The sequence below is a fragment of the Heloderma suspectum genome, chromosome 2 (assembly GCF_057233095.1).
Source record: "Heloderma suspectum isolate Gila_16-S chromosome 2, 16-S_ref, whole genome shotgun sequence".
Classification (NCBI taxonomy): domain Eukaryota; kingdom Metazoa; phylum Chordata; class Lepidosauria; order Squamata; family Helodermatidae; genus Heloderma; species Heloderma suspectum.
In genome coordinates this window covers 344,510,602-344,531,490 of record NC_139459.1, presented here as the reverse complement: position 1 = coordinate 344,531,490, position 20,889 = coordinate 344,510,602, and the positions used below count along the sequence as shown (strand labels likewise).

General features: G+C 47.9%; 1 protein-coding gene across 1 annotated transcript in view; it reads left to right on the top strand.

Moving 5' to 3' along the window:
- LOC146355319 (C-type lectin domain family 2 member D-like) overlaps positions 1 to 20,443 on the top strand; it is a 38,916-nt gene extending 18,473 nt beyond the window's left edge. Inside the window, exons 3-6 of the mRNA XM_084840855.1 lie at positions 12,711 to 12,848; positions 13,573 to 13,760; positions 17,386 to 17,483; positions 19,510 to 20,443. Coding sequence (XP_084696981.1) covers positions 12,711 to 12,848; positions 13,573 to 13,760; positions 17,386 to 17,483; positions 19,510 to 19,657 — 572 coding nt within the window. The 3' untranslated portion in view covers positions 19,658 to 20,443. The remainder of the gene's footprint in view (positions 1 to 12,710; positions 12,849 to 13,572; positions 13,761 to 17,385; positions 17,484 to 19,509) is intronic.
- The last annotated feature ends 446 nt before the right edge of the window (positions 20,444 to 20,889 follow it).

Sequence of the window (20,889 nt, the reverse complement as noted above, 5' to 3'; positions counted from 1 at the left end):
TCAACAAAGTGATGGGTTTCCCCCCTCTATATTAGTATATTAGAATCCCTGATCTGTAATAACTCAGATGTAGATTTGTACTTGTGTATACTAGCTATCTTAATGTATGGCTCAGGGTCAGCAGCAAGGGTAGGGCTGGTTAGGCACCTGCCAAGGGCCACACCCCAGTGGGGCCCCACTGGTGAGAGTTCCGTAGAGTTGCTCCTTCTCACCCTCATTACTTGCTTGTTCATCTGCCTCTCGCTCTGGCCCAGACAATGGCGGTGGTACAAAGGAGGAATAGCAGATGCCCCTGCCTATTTGCTCACTGGCGCTCTGCCCATCAAGCAAGCAAGAGGGAGCAATGATGAGGAAGAGGATGAGGAGAGATAGCAGCTGGTGACAATGGTGGTGGGAAGGTAGATTCACTGAGTGGGCCCATGAACAGTGTCTTGCCCAAGGGCCTTCACAAACCTGGAGCCAGCACTGCTCATAGGGGTACTGTAGGTAAACTGTAGGTAAACTTGCTTTGTTTCACCCCTGGTGGTGGTTGGTAGGCCTTGGGGTCAGGTAAAAAACAAAGTAGATACTGCAAGCCTGAAATCAGTCCACAACTGGTGTAACTCTTTGTGATTGAACGATATATTTCTAACCACAATTCAAATTTTTCCAAGAGGGTCGTGTTCAATCTGAACCATGTGTGATGCTTTCTAGAAGGATATGGTCTTCTGGTGTGGCAGATCAGGCATATCTTTCATATTTTCAGCATCGAGCCCTTGCTGCCCAGTTAGGAAGTTCTATAATCAAATGCCTCCAAGAGAAGTCTAGAGTTAAAAGTGAGGTCCCAATGACCAATGCAACACAGCTTGGCCTCCTGACCCATGAGTAAAAGGTGCCTCATCTCTGAGGTTTGGCCGATGAGAAATGGCAATGCCAGGCCATCAGAGATTGATCATTGGCACCCTTTACAGTGGGATCCAACTGTAAGAAAGGGATCCAGACCAACAAGGAGGGCCCACGTTAAATGTATAGCTACGTCTCCCTCTTAGCACTGTTAGAGGGTACTATAAAACTATTAGCTACATAAGGAGGCCAGCTGGGCCATCAGATAAGTAACCAGAAAGCTTATCCCAGATCGTAAATACAACAGATATGAAATAAGAAAACAAGCTCATAAGACAGGATGATATCAAGAAAATATTTCTGGGTCACAAACATACCTGTAACATGTCAAGAAAGGCTGAAATGTTTGTATAAGTATGTTGTTACACTCATTTATTTTGATAAGAATCTTGGTAATTCAATAATCTTATTTAGACATATGAAGATCTAAGACAGAATTGTATTTTTAAAATTGTTAGATAAGTAACCTAAATAGTAATAAAATTGTTTGAACATGTTTTAAAGCATCCAAAAAGTATATAAAGGAGACTCAGAACATGCAACAGTGGGAGTCATCCTCTGGGATAAGCTTCCCATGGTTCCTATAGAATCAGCCTGGTAAGGTTGATATTGATTATCATTGAGGACTAGCATAGAATCATAGAATAGTAGGGCTGGAAGGGGCCTACAAGGCCATTGAGTCCAACCCCCTGCTCAGTTCAGGAATCCAAGTCAGAGCATCCCTGACAGATGGCTGTCCAGCCTCATCTTGAATGCCTCCAGTATGAGAGAGCCCACCACCTCCCCAGGTCATTGGTTCCATTGTCGTGTTGCTCTAGCAGTTGTACTTGACCCTGCTTAGAAGCCTTGTTTAGAATGATGTTGAATGTTTCATGTGTTTGAATTTATGCAGGCATAAACCTTTGTATTTAGCAGCTATTGCTGATACTTTTGAGGTATAAAGACAAAAAGACACATCTCTCAAATCTAAGGGAGTGTTTCTGAAGAAATAGAATTGTGTATCACCCATATCAAGAGTGACATATTAAGCTTGCTGTATGATGGTTTCTAGTTTTATGAGAAATCTAAACATATACATGGTAGACAAGTAATCATCAGTGGTTGCCAACGTCCTGACAATATATTTTGAGAGAACCTCTGAACCAGGGCGTATGCCACACTGGAGTATTCCCACACCACAGAGTGTAGTACAGTGTGTACTTCGAAATTCCGGCCCCTGTATTCATTGTGTAGCCTCTCTTTCTCCCAAACTCTTAAAATGCCACCCCATTTTCAAAGGCTTGAAATGCTGGATTAATTTCCAGTGCAGGCCTACCTTACTAGGTTGTTGTAATGACTTGAAATAAAGTAAAAAACATTGCTTTCAAATTCTGGCACAGGCCCACTTTCTCCAAAGTTCTGAAATCCTAAAATGCTTCATCACTCCCTTTCTTTCCTTTTTTTTCCCTTATAAAGGTCTGGATGTTGGTAATTTTTCAATATACTACTGTATACCACAGCCCTATTGCAGGGCTGTTGTAAATGATAAAATAAAGTAAATGAAGCACCCTATATAAATGCTATGTGGTCAGCCCTGGTACTTGAATGGGAGACTGCCTGGGAATCAGGGTTCCTGCACTGAGCAGGGGGTTGGACTCAATGATCTTGTAGGCCACTTCCAACCCTATGATTGTATAATTTCCTGCAGAAAGCCATCATGAGTTAATTCACCCCTTCTGTAGTTTATTTGTGGTTTTTTTCTTCCTCAATCTCCAATCATAGAACTCTCAACTTGAAACCCCACACCAGAAGTTTACCATCTAGTCATGTTTAAATGAATTATACTGTTAGAACCCTTGGCAAAGCTTTTTCCATTGCATTTGAAAAGTTGCTGTTTGAGTGGGGATTTTGCGCCTATTGTGCAATATTGGAAAACCTGTTTTTTCAACTAGGCTAAAAATAAATGTTTTCCCAGCAATGTCCAGCTTTCTTTTCTATTAACAGATCAAGAGTTACATTCCTTTTCACGTTGTTGATAAGAAATGCTTTAGGACACAATCCTATGCATGTTTAGACAGATAAAAGGCTTACAATGCCCAGCATGCCCCAGCCAGCCATGCTGAGAGTTGTAGGCTATTTTGCTGTCTAAACATGCACAGGATTACACCTGTAGAATCCTTATAAAAAGGAGGCCAGGAGCACCACTACCCCCCACCCTTCCATACATACAACAGCTAGAAGCAGCTGGTGCTTGGAAGTAGCAATTTATTAGAGGAAGATTGCCCAATGTATTTTGATCTGTGGTCTTCCTCAGAGCCAAAATGATGGACTTAGGCTGCAAGTCTGCACACACTTAGCTCGAAGTAAGTCTCAGCGGGACTTCAGAGTAGACATGTATAGGGTTGTGCTGTTAAGCGTCTTTCTCTGAAAAGCTAGGTAGTAACATGTTTTCAAGTCAGATGTTTTACTGTTTTATGCATTTTGACTTTCTGAGAGTGAGTTCAGTCTGCCAAAACTTCCGAATTTCCCTGATGTAATATAGTTTTTAATGAGCTGTAATGTTGCTTGGCATCCTTTTAGTTAAAACAAACAATTGGTAAGAGATCTATTAACATAATCAAAGGTCCTCCTCCGAGTGCCTACTCCAAGGGAGGCTCGGAAGACAGCAACAAGGTAGAGGGGACTTTTTGGTTGTGACCCCCCAATTGTGGAATGATCTCCCTGATGAGGGCCGCCTGGTGCCAACACTGTTATCTTTTCGGCGCCAGGTCAAGACTTTGCTCTTTTCCCAGGCATTTGGCAGCATGTGATAAGTTTTAATTGATCCTGGATTTGTTTTATAGTATGGCTGATTGCTCAAAGTTGTTTTTAGATATATATTGTCTTTGGGTATACTGCCTGTGTGGGTTTTTTTATATTTTAAATTTTGCATATTGTACTTTTAATGTTTTAACCTTTGTAAACCGCCCAGACAGCTTTGGCTATGGGGCAGTATAGAAATGTTAATAATAATAATAATAATAGGAAATTCTACTTTAATTCTCCCTTATTCTTCTTATCACATCTGATCACCATTTGCTTCTCACTAGGGATGTACGAACCCTAACCTGGCTCCGGGCCAGGGCATCCGTGGTGGGGGGGAGGTGCTCCGTCCCTCCCCCCGGAATCCTCCCCGTGCGGCTCCGCTCCACGGAGGCTCTGCAGCCGCAAATGGCAGCTGTCATAGTGGCCACCATTTGTGTCCTTGCAAGCAGCCATGATAGGCTACATAAGTATTTACGTAGCCTATCACAGCAAAGAGCAGGGACGCAAATGGTGGCCGCTACGCCATTTGCACCCCTGCTGTTTGCCGTGATAGGCTACGTAAGTATTTACGTAGCCTATCACGGTAAAGGCAGCCATACAAATGGCGGCCGCTATGCCATTTGCGTGGCTGCCTTTACCGTGATAGGCTACGTAAACACTTTCGTAGCCTATCATGGCAAAGAGCAGGGGCGCAAATGGCATAGCAGCCACTGTTTGCGTCCCTACTCTTTGCCGTGATAGGCTGTGTAAATACTTATGTAGCCTATCACGGCTGCAAGAACGCAAATGGCAGCTGCAGCAGCCCGGCCATGGCCAGCCGGGAGACCAGCCAGAGCCACCACTGCCGCCGCCAGAGCCACTGCCACCGCATCCACCCCAGGTAAGTTCCATCCCAGGGGGATTCCGTGGGGGGGTGGGAGGCCATTCCACCACGGAATCCGGGAGGATCCTCACTGGAATCCGTGGCGGAATTCTCTGATATCCCTACTTCCCAGTTCCCACCCACCCCCACAAACACAAGGGAATAAAAAAGAAGGGTCTCCATTGACACCAGTGGATGCTTTTTTTCTTAACCCCAATGCAGGGATGGGGGATGCAATTTCAAGAAGCAAACTTTGTGTGCGTATATGTGTTTGTGGGCTGGGAGGTTTAATCCAGTGGAGGCTGGTGGCTCTGATTTCAATGGGGCTGTGAATCCATTCTGGGTTTCAGTCAGAACCAGCCAGAACTCTAAAGGAGTTATCCAATGTGCTGAACCTATTTGGGGGTAGGGTTCAGCACCTTGGATAGCTCCTTTAGAGTTCTGGCTGGTTCTGACTGAGACCCAGAAAGGATCCATAGGCCCACCACAGTTGGAGCTACCCACCTCCATTGATTTAATCTTCCCCTCTTGGTATGCAGCGGTCCAAATTGGAGCTGCATGCATTTACTCTAGGACAATAATAATAAAAAGATCATCCTCAACTTTATATTATGCACTTAATAAAACATATAATTTGACCAGGAGCAAGATGGACCCATTGTCTGACTTGGTATAAAGCAGCTCCCTGTGTTCCTAAGGGCCTCCGAAGGTGAATTCAGTATCCAGGTGGACACATATGGGCCTAGCTGATCCTGCAGACACCATGGTCCCCAGCTGTGGAGGGCTTTAAAAATCGAAACCTGCACTTTGAATCTGGCCTGGAACTGGACTGAAAGCCAGTGCAGATGATAAAGAGCTGGCATATCCTTGCATGTTGCTCAGTCCCAGTTAGTAATTTTTGCAACATATTCTGGACTAACTGAAGTTTCCAGGCCATTTTCAAAGGCAGCCCCAGGTACAATGTATGAATGCAGTAATCCAAATAGACTGCAGGAGGAAAGCAGTGGGCAGAAAATGGGTTTGATAGCAATTCCTCCTTCATGCTTTTTTTTTTTTTTTTTAATTGCCCACCGCTTCAGCAACAACCTCTGCCTAAAAATACAGGCCTGCAGCAATCACTTATAGTTCTACCCTAACTGAGGCTGCAATCCTATAATGCTTACCTTGGAGTAGGTCCCATTGAACTCATTGGGGCTCACTTCTGAGTAGGCATGTCTAAGATTGCATTGTAAAATAATGAGCAGTTTGGTCATGGTTTTGTTTGAGTAAATTGGAGAATGTCAGGACCCATTTTTAGCATCTGCGGACCAAAATGAGCTTTCACTGGGTAAACCGGAAACCTGGTTTACCCAGTGCTCATGTTTGTTGGAAAACAGAGAGAGAGAGAGAGAGACCAGAAAAAGAAACTAAATTACATCCATGGCAAAATTAGGATTCGGTTATTTTGTTGTTTTTGAGTTTAAACGGTTATGGGGAGGGAAATCTGGGCCTGGAAGCTCTGTTCGTTTGGAAACGAGGGCTTTGTACTTGAACGAGGTGACCATGTTACAACAGCAAGGTATGGAACCTAAGGTTCTTACTTCCTGTAATGGTGGTGAGTGGTGATGGAATTGGAGTCAAAATGGGACCACTAAGACCTAGGCCTTATAGGCCCCTTCCAACCCTACTATTCTATTCTAGCCTAAACCGATCATGATAAGGTAAAATCTGTCTTTATGTTTGGGGAGTGATAGAGATAAGCTTGGTCAGGCAGGCTTATGGTTGGCCTAGGCCAAGTAGCCTTGGTACTGAGTTTGTTGTAAGGAGAGGAGGAACAGGGAAGGCTTTAATGAGGGATTCTGTGGCCGAGCAGGCCACCTGTTCTTGTCACAGAAAGAACTTCAGGTCTGCTGGGGAAAGAGTTCAAGGGGTGAGCAAGTGAACACCACCTAAGATTTCCAGGCAAGGTGCCATTGCAGAGTAATTTTCTGTGGCAGTTACTACAAGGAAAAGCGTAGGAGAGGTGTGAGGCCAGGCATCAAGGGAGGAATCCTTCCTTCCTGAGTAGTGGAAAAGGCCAGGAGCAGGACACACCCAGGAGACCTGTAAGACTGAGCCCCAGGAAGCGAAAGAAGCTCTGACAGAAGGGTTTTGGAATTTGGAGGAGGTACTCAGGAGAAGCACAAGCCGATCCCTTTCCCCTTATCCTCATGTAAGAAAAACTGAAGCACATCTATCATTCTGCTTGATCACAGGGCAAGGAGAAGCGGCAGGTGAGAATTCTCCAACATAGTCCATACACATAATAATTCTCGCATGCGACCCCCAGCTTTGTATGCATATACATGGGTCCTTGTAGGGGGCAGCAGCAGGGCCCACAACATCACACCTACACTAGGCCCCATAAACCGTCTGGATGGCCCTGCAAAGGCACCAAGGCACTACAACACAAAATATTGCTGTTGCAGCTCGTAAGAGTAACAATTCCACTCAGGGCTCCAGGCACCTTGAGAAGCCGCCATTTAATTTTGAGGGGGGGGGTGCATGCAGGGTGGGGGGAGGGAGGCAACATAAGACTTTTTTTGTCAAAAGTTCAAAAAGGCCAGTTCCCTACCCCACTCCCATTTTTATTTTCAGTGGATATTCTCAACATTTTGTGGCTCCAGGAAGCCACATTACAGAATATACAGTCAGGGCCAAAAATATTGGAACAAGGATAACTGTTTTGGCAGTTGGCCTCTGTACACCACCACATCGAAGTTGAAAGGAAACATACCCAGATGGGAGCGAAGTCAGGACTTTCAGCTGTAATTCAAGGGGTTTGACAAAAGTGGGGCACTAACCATTCACGAAGGACAGCCAGTGGCATACACCCCCCCATCGTTGGTGGATCATAAGTAATGGAACAAACCAACATCATTTCAAACTTAAGGATCGCCTTTAATAACTGGATGAAAATCCTTTGCAGTCAATGTCTGCCTGAACTCTGGAACCCATGGACATGCCCAAATGCCGAGTTTCCTCCCTCGAGATGCTTTGCCAGGCCTTCACTGCAGCTGCCTTCAGCTGCTGCTTGTTTGTGGGTCTTTCTGCCTTCAGTCTTGTCTTCAGGAAGTGAGAAGCATGTTCTATTGGGGTGAGATCAGGTGACTGACTTGGCCATTGAACAACATCCCACTTCTTTCCCTTGAGAAACTCTTGGGTAGCTTTTGCTGTATGTTTTGGATCATTATCCATCTGCAATATGAAGCGGCGTCCTATCAGTTGGGCAGCATTCGGCTGAATCTGAGCAGAAAGTATAGCCCTATACACTGCAGACTTCATCCTAGGGATGTCAGAGAATTTCGCCACGAATCTTGAGGAGGCTGAATGCCAGCACATTCGGCCCCCTGAAATCGGTGGCAAAACAGTCTGCCCCCCCCCCCCCCCGGGATGGGACTTACCATGGGCAAATCTCCCTGGTGGCGGCGGCTCCGGTGGCGGGGCGGCGGCTGATCTTCCGACCGGCTGCTGCCACCGCCACCATTTCCAGTAAAAAACAAACAAACAAACAAAAAACGTGATAGGCTATGTAAAGATTTACGTAGCCTATCACGGCTAGATTTTTTAAAAAAAAACTGTGATAGGCTACGTAAATGTTTACGTAGCCTATCACGGCTGAGTAAAAAAACAAAAACAAAACCACGCGTATGCAAATGGTGGCGCCCATGGGCGCCGCCATTTGTGTTCCTTATTTTGGCACGTCTAGTCTACGTAAACATTTACGTAGACTACGGCGAAAATAAGGGGAACACAAATAGCGTAGACGTAGACTCCAAGGATTAGAACTTACCTTCTGTTCCTCAGAGCAACAAGGAGGTCTGTCTTGCTTACAAGAGGTGTGTGTCGTCTGTGTAAGGTCTTTGGGAAGGTTTGCAACAATTGTACATGAAATCAAAAATGAAAGTGTTCTTCTTGCACTTCCTGTTGATTTCTTGTAAATACTTTAGGACTTAGGCCAATGGATTCATTCAGTGTGATGAACTTTCATCAACTGATTATTATGCCACAACTGAACAAGTAGACAAGATGACAGGTTTCAGATTCAAAAACATGGATGTAGGAATAGGCTTTCCATTTTGCCTAGAAAATGAGGGGTGAGGGGTTAAATCTGTCCTTTGCTATTCTGTAACCTCCCTGAGAGTTGATTCCCACATGCATGAAGATCTATATTGTAAATGGCACTTAGGGATTTTATGATGGTCATCAGCTATAATAGCAGTAATGAAGCCTCTGGCTCCAACTGCCTAAGCTAGTGTGATACCTTGGAATGTTAATGAACATTCCATCTGCTGAAGGACAATGTCCATCTTCACACACTATTCATGTGAAGGGGCTCCATGTGTAGAAGGGGCACCAGGGCTTCACCACTGGCTCTGCCCTCAGCATCGCACAGCCCCCTGCCTCCCCCAACCCATGTCCACAGGTTGCATTTTGATGCCTATATATAGAGAGTTTACGTATGTAGGTTTCTTCCAAGGAGATGTCTGCACACAGCAAATGGATGGCGGAGGCAAAGAGCCATCTAATGTTGGGGGTGGGGCCAGCAGTGCAGCCCCACTGGCCCTTTTACATGTGAACCCCCCTTCATGCAAATAATGTGTGGAGGGGCTAATGTTGATCATGATCTGCTTCACTCCAGATTGTCAGCTGAAATAAAAGATCCCTCACACAGGCTCAGGTGGAACTGTACTGAGGAGGATGGAAAAAATTAAGTGGGACATAGGTTAGGAAAGCTAAAAGGCAGGGAGGCTGAGGTGAGGAGGCAATGTACTGAGAAAGAGAAAACTGAGGGAAAAGTAGATAAATGAAGCAGACATCTCAAAGGAAAGGATGGTAGAGGGGAAAGGAAGCTGAGAAAATGAGAAGCTAATGAAAGGAGATTGCTGTGAAACAACTCACAGGGCAAGAGTTTGTATGGGATTGGCAGGAAATGGTGGGGAGCGGGGGAAGAGATAGAAAGCTGCACATGCAGGCAGGAAGTTGATGGGGAGTCAGATGGGCTAAAGCAGCCTTCCCCAACCTGGTGCCCTCCACATATTTGGGACTACAGTTCCCATCAGCCCTGACCATTGGGAAGGCTGGGCTAAAGGAAGGGGGGCAGAAAAGGCAGAGGGAGCACATATGAAAGCAGGGCTGTGGCTTGAGGAAATAGTGGTGGAGGCTTGGCTTTGAAGCAGGGCAGCATGGAGGCAAAATTGGGATGGGGTAAAACCCTCATATACGGCTGTGAGCAGGCAAGAAGCGGATTGCTAAGGGAATTGGGCAGGGAGCAAAGGAGGCAGGGGTATGCCAGGGCGGCAGGCCACGCCCGCAGACAGTGCCAGCCTGAGACATTTCCATGCCCTGAGGCAGAGGCCAAGGGGCACCCCCTCCCTGCAAGGGCCAACACTTCCTTCCAAAGTCATACTGCACAACTTCCTGCCTTCATCTATCCCACCCTGGTGCCGTGTACAAATGCCATTGTAGGACGACGGTAGAGGGCAACCACACTTGGTGCAGTTTCCTTTCTGTGCAAGTACCTGATGCACAGAGGCCCATTCAGTGTCTGGACAAAGAAGGGTCTAAAGAAGCCCAAAGGCTGAAGGGATGAGGAGAGCTTAATTTCATAAATCGACCTGAACTAGGCAGCCCTTGCAGCAGGTAGGAAGACAGGGAAGGCCTGGGCTGGCTCATTTCACACAGGTGCCCTCAGTGAAGCCACATTTCACCAGCATTTTCCACTGTAGGAAGACCTTAATTCATGAATTGAGATCATAAGAACATCAGAAGAGCCACGCTGGTTCAGAGCAAGGGTCCATCTAGTCCAGCATTCTGTTCACACAGTGGCCAACCAGCTGCCCATAGGAAACCCACAAGTAGGACATGAGTGCAACAGAACCCTCCCACCGATGTTCCCCAGCTACTGGTGTACATAGGCATACTGCTTCTGATACTGAAGGCAGCACATAGTCATCATGACTAGTCGCCATTGATAGCCTTCTCCTCCTCCATGAATTAGTCCAATCCCCTTTTAAAGCCATCCCAATTGGTGGTCATCACTACATCTTGTGGACATGAATCCCATAGTTTAACTACTGTATGCACTGTGTGAAGAAGTATTTCCTTTTATCTGTCCTGAATCTCCCACCAATCAGCTTCGTAGGATGACCCCTGGTTCTAGTAGAAAAGGGAGGGAGAAAAAGGTCTCCCTATCCACATTCTCCACACCATGCCTTATTGTGTACACCTCTATCATGTCTCCCCTTACCCTCCTTTTTTCCAAGCTAAACAATCCCACCCCTTGTAACCTTTCCTCATAGGGGAGCTGCTCCAGCCCCTTGATCATTGTAGTTGCCCTTTTCTGCACTTTTTTCCAGCACTACAATATTTGTTTTATTAGGTATGGTAACCAGAACTGTGCACAGTATTCTAAGCATGGTCAGGCCATAGATTTGTATAAAGGCAGTATGATTTTGGCAGTGTTATTCTCAATTCCCTTTCTAAATATGCCTAATGTGGAGTTTGCCTTTTTTTACAGCAGCAGCACACTGGAGTGATGTGCTTCTGTATGGTACCCAATTTCCCATTATCCTCCCCCTTTCTTTAGGTGGAAGGATCACAAGCTGGGGCCCCAGCCCTGAATCTATTTCCCACGGCCCCAAATCTATTTCCCAGAGCCCTAAGTGTCCATTGGTGCCACTGGAAGGTTTTTTCCTCAGTTTAATTGCTATGCAGGGGGGCAGTTTTCAAGGGGGGGGTGAAGTTGGAGAGGGAAGTGATAGTCCCCTCCTGACATGCTGCAATGCCTCCCCACTCCCCATGCATCTAAGCTTAGAAAAACCTTTATGTTGGTGCAGTGAGAGGTCTTTTCTAAGCTTAGCTGCCATGCCGGGGGGGGGGGGGGGAGATTTGCAGGGTGATCACAATTGGGGAGAGGAGGGTTAATCCTTTCCAACCTCTGCACTGTACCCCCACAGCCATGCTCCCCCCTGCCCCCGCATGCCAAATAAGCCTAGGAAAAAACCTTCCATTGATGCCAGTGGAAATTGGGCCCCAAAACTTTAAAGAGCCTAGCAACGTCCCTATGCATGGTGGTGGCCAAGGTCAAGGGTTGAAGAGGTGTACAAAATGTATCCACTGAGGAAGGGACTCCTGAGCAGGGAGTGGCAAAGAAGCATTGGCTGATATTACTATTATTATGTTTTTATCTCACCCTTTCTCCAAAGAATTCAGGCTGGCATATGAGGGTCTCCCCCAATTTTATTCTCACAACAACCCTGTGAGGTGGGTTAGGCTGGGAGACAGTGACTGGCCTGAGATATTGAGTGAGCTTTCTGGCTGAATTAGGGATGTACGAAACTGACTTACCTTTCGCGGATTATGTTGGTGGGGGGGGGGAGGCGTTCCGTCCCTCCCCCCAGAATCCTCGCCGGGGGGGAGGCACTCCGTTCCTCCCCTCCCAGAATCCTCTGCGGCCGGCTATGCTCTGCAGCAGCTCCGCAGAGCAGTCAGCCAGGCCCAGCCAGCCCAGAGCCGTCCGCAGCCGGATTTCCAGCCGCGGAGGGCTCTGGGAAAAACAACAACAACAACAACCGGATACGCAAATGGCGGCGGCTATGGCCGCCACCATTTGCGTTAGTTTGGGCCATCTTAGTCTTAGTTTGGGCCATCTTAGTCTTAGTTTGGGCCATCTTAGTCCTTAGTTTGGGCCATCTTAGTCTACGTAAATATTTATGTAGACTAAGATGGCGAAAATAAGGAACGCAAATGGCAGTGGCCGTAGCCACTGCCATTTGCGTATGCCTTTTTCTTTTCTTTTTTTTTTACCCAGACGTTTTAGGCTACGTAAAAACTAACGTAGCCTATCACATCTCTGTAAAAAAAAAAAAAAAAACACCTGCAAATGGTGGTGGTGGCGGCCGGTCGGAAGACCAGCTGCCGCCGCCAGAGCCACTGCCGGAGCCACTGCCGCTCGGAAGAGCCGCCCCAGGTAAGTCTTGTCCCAGGGGGGGATCCGCGGGGGGGGGCGGGGCGGGGGGGCAGGCCGTTCCGCCACAGATTTATGCTCACCGTGATCCGTGGCAGAATTCTCTGCCATCCCTAGGCTGAATAGGGATTTAAACCTGAATCTCCCCAGTCGTAGGCCAGCATTCTAACCAGTATCAAACAAATGCTGTCCTAGGGGAAAAGAGAAGAAACTGGCATAAGAAAGCAAAAAGTTTTGATGGAGCAGTCAACAACAACCAGAGATGGCGTGTATATATTGGTGTAATTGGTCTGTTATCAACTATGGTTGTCATCCTCACCATTGCTGTAGCTGGTAAGTAAGTACCCTGAATTTTGGTACCATTTCCTTGAAATTTCTCCTCACTCTGTTGAGTTCATGCAGCTGTATGTCCTCTGCTTGCAATTTAGAGTCACAGATTTGGTCCTTCCCTGGTGTTCAGTCATTGTAACAAACTTGAGAGAGCTTTGCTGAAGCTCCAGTCTCTGTGACAGGGAGCAGTCCCAGTGCCTGGGCCAAGCTGTTGCCAGTTTTCCATAGCGCAGCTAAGCACTGTTCTCCAGAATCACAGCATCCATTGAAGTGTGTCAGTAGCTTCTTATAGGACAAGTGGGCGGAAACACCGGACAGCTGCGTTGGGATGGCCTCTAGGTGATTGTTCCCTTGTGAAGAACGTTGAACTGATGGACGTGGCTGGAAAATGAACTATAACACAGTAAATATATGGGGACGGGGTGTTCCTCCCCTGTCTCCCACCAGTAGAAGCAAATGTTTCAAGGCCAAAGGAATAAATGCCAGCCTTCCAAGGTATCTGCGCTTTCCGCCAGCCAATGGATTGCAGAAGAAATGCCATTAGGCCAACTAAGCCTGTGTTCTTATCCATTCTGGGGGTTTTCTGAGCCCACAAGTGGAGAATGGGGAGGGGGAAGGGAGCACTTTAATTCAGCCTGTTGATCCTAGTTGTTGTTGTTGTTGTTTTCCTTTTCAGAAGGAGGGGGTTGGATAAGATACTGTGTCTAATCCTCTGTTTCTTTCTCAGTTCTGGGAATAAATCTGGCTAGGATGTCAAGCTGTCCTGGTTGTGATCCTGCATGCTGCCCACCTGGTTGGACTGAATACCAGGGAAAGTGCTACTTCTTCTCAGAGGAGGAAAGGAACTGGATCTCTAGCCGGGACTTCTGCATTTCACATAATGCCACCCTAGCTAGAATTGAAACTGAGGACATGGTGAGAGATGCAAAGGTTTTGGCTGTCATAGACAAGTTTTTTGTTATAATGTTGATGATGCTAGACATTTAAGCAGCATGAGAAAGCTGAAGGAGTTGATGCTGGACTTAAATACAAAACCTCTTCAGTTCTTACCTATGAATTTTTAGCACAGGGGTATAGAACTTTGTCCAGTAGTAATGTATGGCTGTGAGAGCTGGACTATAAGGAAGGCTGAGCGCCGAAGAATTGATGCTTTCGAACTGTGGTGCTGGAGAAGACTCTTACGAGTCCCCTGGACTGCAAGGAGGTCAGATCAGTCAATCCTCAAGGAAATCAACCCTGAGTGCTCATTGGAAGGACAGATCCTGAAGCTGAAGCTCAAATATTTTGGCCACCTAATGCGAAGAGAAAACTCTCTGGAAAAGACCCTGGTGCTGGGAAAGACTGAAGGCAAAAGAAGAAGGGGACGGCAGAGGATGGCTAGATAGCATCACCGATGCAATGAATATGAACTTGAGCACACTCCGGGAGACAGCGGAGGACAGGAAGGCCTGGCATGCTGTGGTCCATGGGGTCACGAAGAGTTGGACACGACTTAAGGACTGAACAACAACAACAACAAATAGAACTTTGTGGGGCCGCGGTGGCTTAGTGGTTAAGACACTGAACTGCAGACTGGAAGGTCGGCAGGTCAGCAGTTCGAGACCCGAGTGCTGCGTGACGGAGTGAGCTCCCGTCTTCAGTCCCAGCTTCTGCCAACCTAGCAGTTCGAAAGCAAGAAATTGCAAGTAGATAAATACGTACCGCCTCGGCGGGAAAGGTAACAGCGTTCTGTGCACCTCGGTGTTCAGTCATGCCGGCCACATGACCACGGAAGCGTCTTCGGACAGCGCTGGCTCTTCGGCTTAGAAACGGGGATGAGCACCACACCCTAGAGTCGGACACGACTGGTTGGGGACACCTTTACCTTTTTACCTTTATAGAACTTCAGGGTCTGCGGTCAAATCTGGCCTTCCAGGGTCCCAATCCAGCCCTCCAGGGTTCCCTAGAAGGACCCGCCATCTTCCCTGCCCCCATCCTCTTTCCCCAGCCACCAATCCTTTGGTGGCTTCCCAGCTTTTTTGCAGTTTTTTCCCCATTCTAAAAGGTTGAAATGCCTCTCCTAAGGCTTATGTACTGACAGTGAGAGCTTTAAGCTAAAACATACTGGTATTTTTGGTATTTTGGTCTCACCCTTTTTGCCTTCAGTCCCATCCACCACTAGCATGGGGCCCCCCAAATGAAATTTGACCCTCGGGCTGAAAGACAGGGATGTGTGAAACTCTTACCTGCCTCCGCGCTGGGCAATCCGTGGGGGGGGGAGGGCGCTCCGTCCCACCCCCCCGGAATCCTCCCCGGCCGGCTCCACTCTGCGGTGACTCCACAGAGCCGCCAGTCGGGGCCGCCCGCAGCCGGACATCCAGCCGCTGGGCTGCACAGGGACACAAATGGCGGCCGCCATAGCTGCCGCCATTTGCGTCCATGTCTTTAGCTGTGATAGGCTACGTAAATATATACGTTGTCAAGGGCTCCTTGGAGGGCTCTCTCAGTCTAATTCAGTAGTCAAGTCCAGACACAGACAAAGGGATTCTTTTCAAAGCTTTATTCTTCTTTTACAACTTAACAACTCTACAGGTAGCAACTAGATCTGAGCAGCAGCATACCTATGCCCTAAGTTGGAACAGTTGGTCCCCGTTTGAAAGGCAATTACTGGCAGACCCCTGAATTTAAGGACTAGGGAGAATCCCTCCCCTTTTCCCTTGGATCCCCGGGGCGCAGCCATTGAGTGCGCACCAACCGGGCACTACGCTCCTCTCGGTGCCCTCCATCTGGCGCCACTCTCTGCGTCCGCGTCGCGCATCCACTGAGTCTGCTATCTCTGCTCGGTCACTCCCTGGACTGCTAACTAAAGAATGTGGGTGGGAGGAATCTCCGTCAGCTGTTGGTCCTGGGAAAGAGGAGCGCGCTCCCCTCCCAGGAGCGACTGCTCTTCCTCAGCCTCAGAACTACTCTGGGATTCTATGGGCTCAGTGTCCACCCTGACATATGTAGCCTATCACGGCTAAATACATGGACGTAAATGGCAGTGGCTATGGCGGCCGCCATTTGCGCCCCTGTCTTTTGCTGTGATAGGCTATGTAAATATATACGTAGCCTATCACGGCTTGCCAGGGACGCAAATGGCAGCTGATGTAGCGGCCACCATTTGCGGCTGCAGCCTGGCAGCAGCTGGAGCTGCTGCTGCCGCCGGAGCTGCAGCCAGGTAGGCTCCGTTTTGCGGGGCTTTCGCAGGGTGGTGGGGCGGGTAGGGTTGGCGGAGAATTTCTCCCCGAAACTTCGGGGGGCCGAGCGCCAACGTGTTCGGCCCCCCGAAGAAGTTTCAGGGAGAAATTCTCCGCCCCCCGCACCCCCCCCGGGACGGGACTTACCTTTCCCGAATGTCCCTCCCGGCAGCGGGTCCCGGAGGTGGTTCGTCGGGTCTTCATCAGGGGCGGGGGCGGCAGCCGATCTTTCGACCAGCTGCCACCGCCGCCATTCCAATAAAAGAAAAAAAAAAACGCCCCCGTGATAGGCTACGTGACAATTAACGTAGCCTATCACGGCTAGATTTGCAAAGTCAGCCGTGATAGGCTACGTAAATCGTCACGTAACCTATCACGGGTGACTTAAAAAAAAAAAAAAAAGCACGTACGGCTAATGGTGGCCCCCATAGGGAGCCGCCATTCACGTTCCTTATTTGGTTGCTGTAGTCTACATAAAGATTACGTAGACTACGGCAAAAATAAGGGCAATGCTATTTGCGTTGCCCTTATTTTCGCTGTAGTCTACGTAAAGATTTACGTAGACTACAGGGACCAAATAAGGAACGCGAATGGCGGCTCCCTATAGGGGCCGCCATTTGCGTCCGCGCTTTTTTCCCCCCTTTTTTTAAAGTCACCCGTGATAGGCTACGTGATGATTTGTGTAGCCTATCACGGCTGACTTTGCAGATCTAGCCGTGATAGGCTACGTTAATCGTCACGTAGCCTATCACGGGGGCATTTTTTTTTTTTTAACTTTTTATTTCGCAGCCGGGCGAGGCGAGGTGCCTCCTCCCCGGCCTGAATTTCGGCCGGGCGAGGCAGGAAGCCTCCCCCCCCAGCCTGAACTTTGGGGGGAGAGCAGCGAAGCGCCTCCCCCCCACCGCGAAAAGCTGCGAGACCAGGTAAGTGACTTTCGTGCACCCCTAGGGGCGGGTTGCTCCGTTCCGCCACGGATTCCGGGGGGCCGAATTCACTGGAATTCAGCCTCCCTGGGATCCGTGGCGGAATTCTCTAACATCTCTACTGAAAGAGGTTCTTCACCCCTGCTTTAGCACATCAAATGGATGTTGGGAAAGGAGATTTGTGTTACTTATTTCTTAAATGTATATCCTGCATTTGTAGCCCCAGGTATGCTGAGGAGCTGAAGGTCACACTTGGTAGCAAATCTCAGAAGGTGAATTCTGTTCAATCAGTTCAATATTTTAAATAAGTATAGGTATGCCGACGTTCAGTTGCTGCATTTTTGGCCTGTGAATCTAACAATTCAGGGTTCTAACATCAGTCTCTTCTGGTCTTTAAAGGCTTTTGTGATGCGTCTTAAAAGGAAAGACGACTCTTGGTTCGGCCTCAGGAGAGACTTGGATCAGCCCTGGAAATGGCTAGATGGAGAAAATTCAACGTGAGTCTTTTTCTGTGTATAGTCTTCAGGAGTGAGACCTCAAAAAATGAAATGTCTTACATGGCAGAGAGAGCCAACTGACAGTCCATGGGCTGGATCAGGTCCTTGAAACACTTTTATCTGGCCCTGATGGCCCTATTGAGTTTTAATCAAGGTGTGATACAAAAATGTCACTCAGAATTTCCCAAGGAAGCAGAGTTCACATGAAACAGACGTATTCTCAGCACTCCTAAGTTGGGATCAGGGAGAAATTTGTTCACTTCACATTTTAATGTGAACTTACTTATTTTGCACGTTTGATCCAATACATGGACTGAAACTCCCTTGAAATTCTTGCTTTTCCAAATTTGCAATGAAGTTCTCCAACTGAAAAATGTGTATACAAAATGTGTATATCACAGAAAGGTGCACACAAAAATGTGCATATTAGTGAAAATAATGTTTAACAATGCATTTATATTAGGAAAATATAATGATTTGTAGCAGGAAAATTACTCGCAAAAACATGTATGTTAGGCGAAATTGCATACAAAAAGATGCATGTATTAGGAGTAATGCACACAAAAATGTGTACATTTCATGCAAAACTTTTTAAAAAAAATCTCAAAAGTTTAGGACAAACTGAGTTTAAGACTGGAACTATGAAAAACGGAGAGAAACCAAAATGGACAGATTTGTCCATCCCTACTCCTAAGCAGATGAGTTGAGTGGGACCTCGCAAGAGCATGATTGAGATATGTCAGAACGTATATAGGATCCTCATTGTATCAAAGCAAATTTTTAAGAACTTTGTACATAGTTACCCACTGACAGCTCAGGAAAAGGAGACCAGATCCTCAGGGTTTGAAGTGTTGAACTGACACTTGGGGGTCCCCCACTTCCATTCCACACCTCCCTGAGTGTCTGGCAAGTCATTTTAAGAGTGATCTAGGATCTACCCACTTTTCATGGTTCCCATTCGCAGTAACAGGACCACAAAAAAGGGATGGGCCCTAGATTAGGGAAGTGGTGAGGATGCGAGCGGCACAGACGGCAGCGGGGAAAAGAAGCCACAGTAGCTTCTTTTCCCCAGTGATTGAACCAAGTCAGAGAGAGAATGTATGGGTGATGATTCTGAGTGTAAGGGAAAGAGTAATAGGATATGAGTTGGCTGGCAGAGTGGGGGGGAGAGTGGCAGGGAGAGAAAAAGAGTTTGCTTTCTATGAAATAGGTTTCTGTTGGCATTGAAAATTGTGGGTTCAAAGGAATTGTTTAGTGTGTTGGGGCTCAGCCCCCACCTCTGTCTTGTACTCAGTCTTTTGAGCAGGTTATTTGTTCTTTGTCACTAGCCATGTCTCCTATGGCAGCCATTTTGTGGTGGTGCCCAGGATGGTATCTCAAATTGCCAAATGCGCCCACAGGCCCAAAAAGTTGCCTATCCCTGAGCTACATGGACAATTGGTCCAACTCAGTATAAGACAGATTCATATGTTCATAGGTACAAGTAAGAGCAACCAAAATGGTCAAGGGGATGCAGCAACTCCCGTAGGAGGAAACGTCTGGGACAGTTTACCATAGAAAAGGGGCAAGGGGAGACATGACAGAGGTGTATAAAATTATGCATGATGTGGAGAAAGCGGACAGGGAGAAAAACATTCTCATAATATTAGAAACTTGAGGACATCCAATTAAGCTGAGTGGCAGGAGATTCAGGACAGATCAAAGGAAATACTTCATCACACAGTTCATAGTCATGCTGTGGAATTCACCACCACAAGACATAGTGATGGCTGTTATCTTTAAAAGGGGATTAGACAAATTCATCGAGGACAAGGCTTTCAGGGGTTACTAACGTTGATGACTACATCATCCTGCTCAAGGGATCATGCCTCCCAAAATATATATATGGCTAACCAGTCTGGATGAAGCTTTCCCAACCCATTACTATATGTTTCAGGTTTGCAAATTAATGAGCTGCATTCTCCCAGGATGACAAGATGTCCATTTGCTGCTGGTAGGGAAATACCTAACCCTGGCTTGACTCCAGCTTGTGTTTCAGGTCGGAGGTCATTGGAGATGGAGGAAATTGTGCATATTTAAATGATGAAGGCAAAGCCAGCGCCTCACGGTGCAGCAGTCCACACCGTTTCATCTGCAGCAAATCGGATGCAGCCAAAAAGCTGAAAGGAACATGAAAGAGAAAGGAGTACAAACCTGCCCTGCTGAGGTGGCCTGGGGGTGCCAGTATCTGCAGAAGCCACCACCCAGGGAAGAGGGCTGCCTGCTGCTGCTGCTTGCTGCTGCTGCTTGCTGCTGCTGACGCCACCGCCACTCTCCCTGTGGACTTCTGCCTGGCAGACCGCCATTCCCTCCAGGACCAGGCCCCCAGGTACTGAGCCAGCTGTGCTGACTCCTTCCACCTGTCCCTCCTTGGAAGGGCTACATAAGCTGGCTGGCTGAGGTGGCCTGGGAGAGCCAGGATCTGCAGGAGAAGCCACCGCCCAGGGAAGAGGGTGTGCTGCTGCTCTCCCTGTGGACTTCTGCAGGCAGTACTTGTAAAGGGGATGTATTTTGTTGATTTGTGTTTAAGTGTTGGTGGGGGGTGGGTTTTAGGGTTGGCGGAGAATTTCTCCCCGAAACTTCGGGGGCCGAGCGCCAACGTGTTCGGCCCCCCGAACAAGTTTTGGGGAGAAATCCTCCGAACCCCCCCCCCCGCCCCCCGCACCCCCCCCGGGATGGGACTTACCTTCGCCGAATGTCCCTCCTGGCGGCAGGTCCGGCCGGCGGTTCGGCGGGTGTTCAAGCGGGGCGGGAGCGGCAGCCGGTCTTTTGACCGGCTGCCGCCGCCGCCATTGCAATAAAAGAAAAGAAAAAAAAACGCCCCCTGATAGGCTATGTGACGATTAACGTAGCCTATCACGGCTAGATTTGCAAAGTCAGCCGTGATAGGCTACGTCAATCGTCACGTAGCCTATCACGGGTGACTTAAAAAAAAAAAAAAAAAGTGTGTACGGATAATGGCGGCCCCCATAGGGAGCTGCCATTCCCGTTCCTTATTTGGTCGCTTTAGTCTACGTAAAGATTTACGTAGACTACGGCGAAAATAAGGGCAACGCAAATAGCGTTCCTTATTTTCGCCGTAGTCTACGTAAACATTTACGTAGACTACAGCGACTAAATAAGGAACGTGAATCGTCACGTAGCCTATCGGGGCGTTTTTTGTTTTTTGTTTAACTTTCGCGGCCGGGCGAGGCGGGAAGCCTCCTCCCCGGCCTGAATTTCGGCTGGGGCGAGGCGGGAAGCCTCCCCCCCGGCCTGAATTTCGGCCGGGGCGAGGCAGGAAGCCTCCCCCCCCGGCCTGAACTTCGCGGGGGGAGCAGCGAAGCGCCTCCCCCCCACTGCGAACGTCCTTCGAGGACAGGTAAGG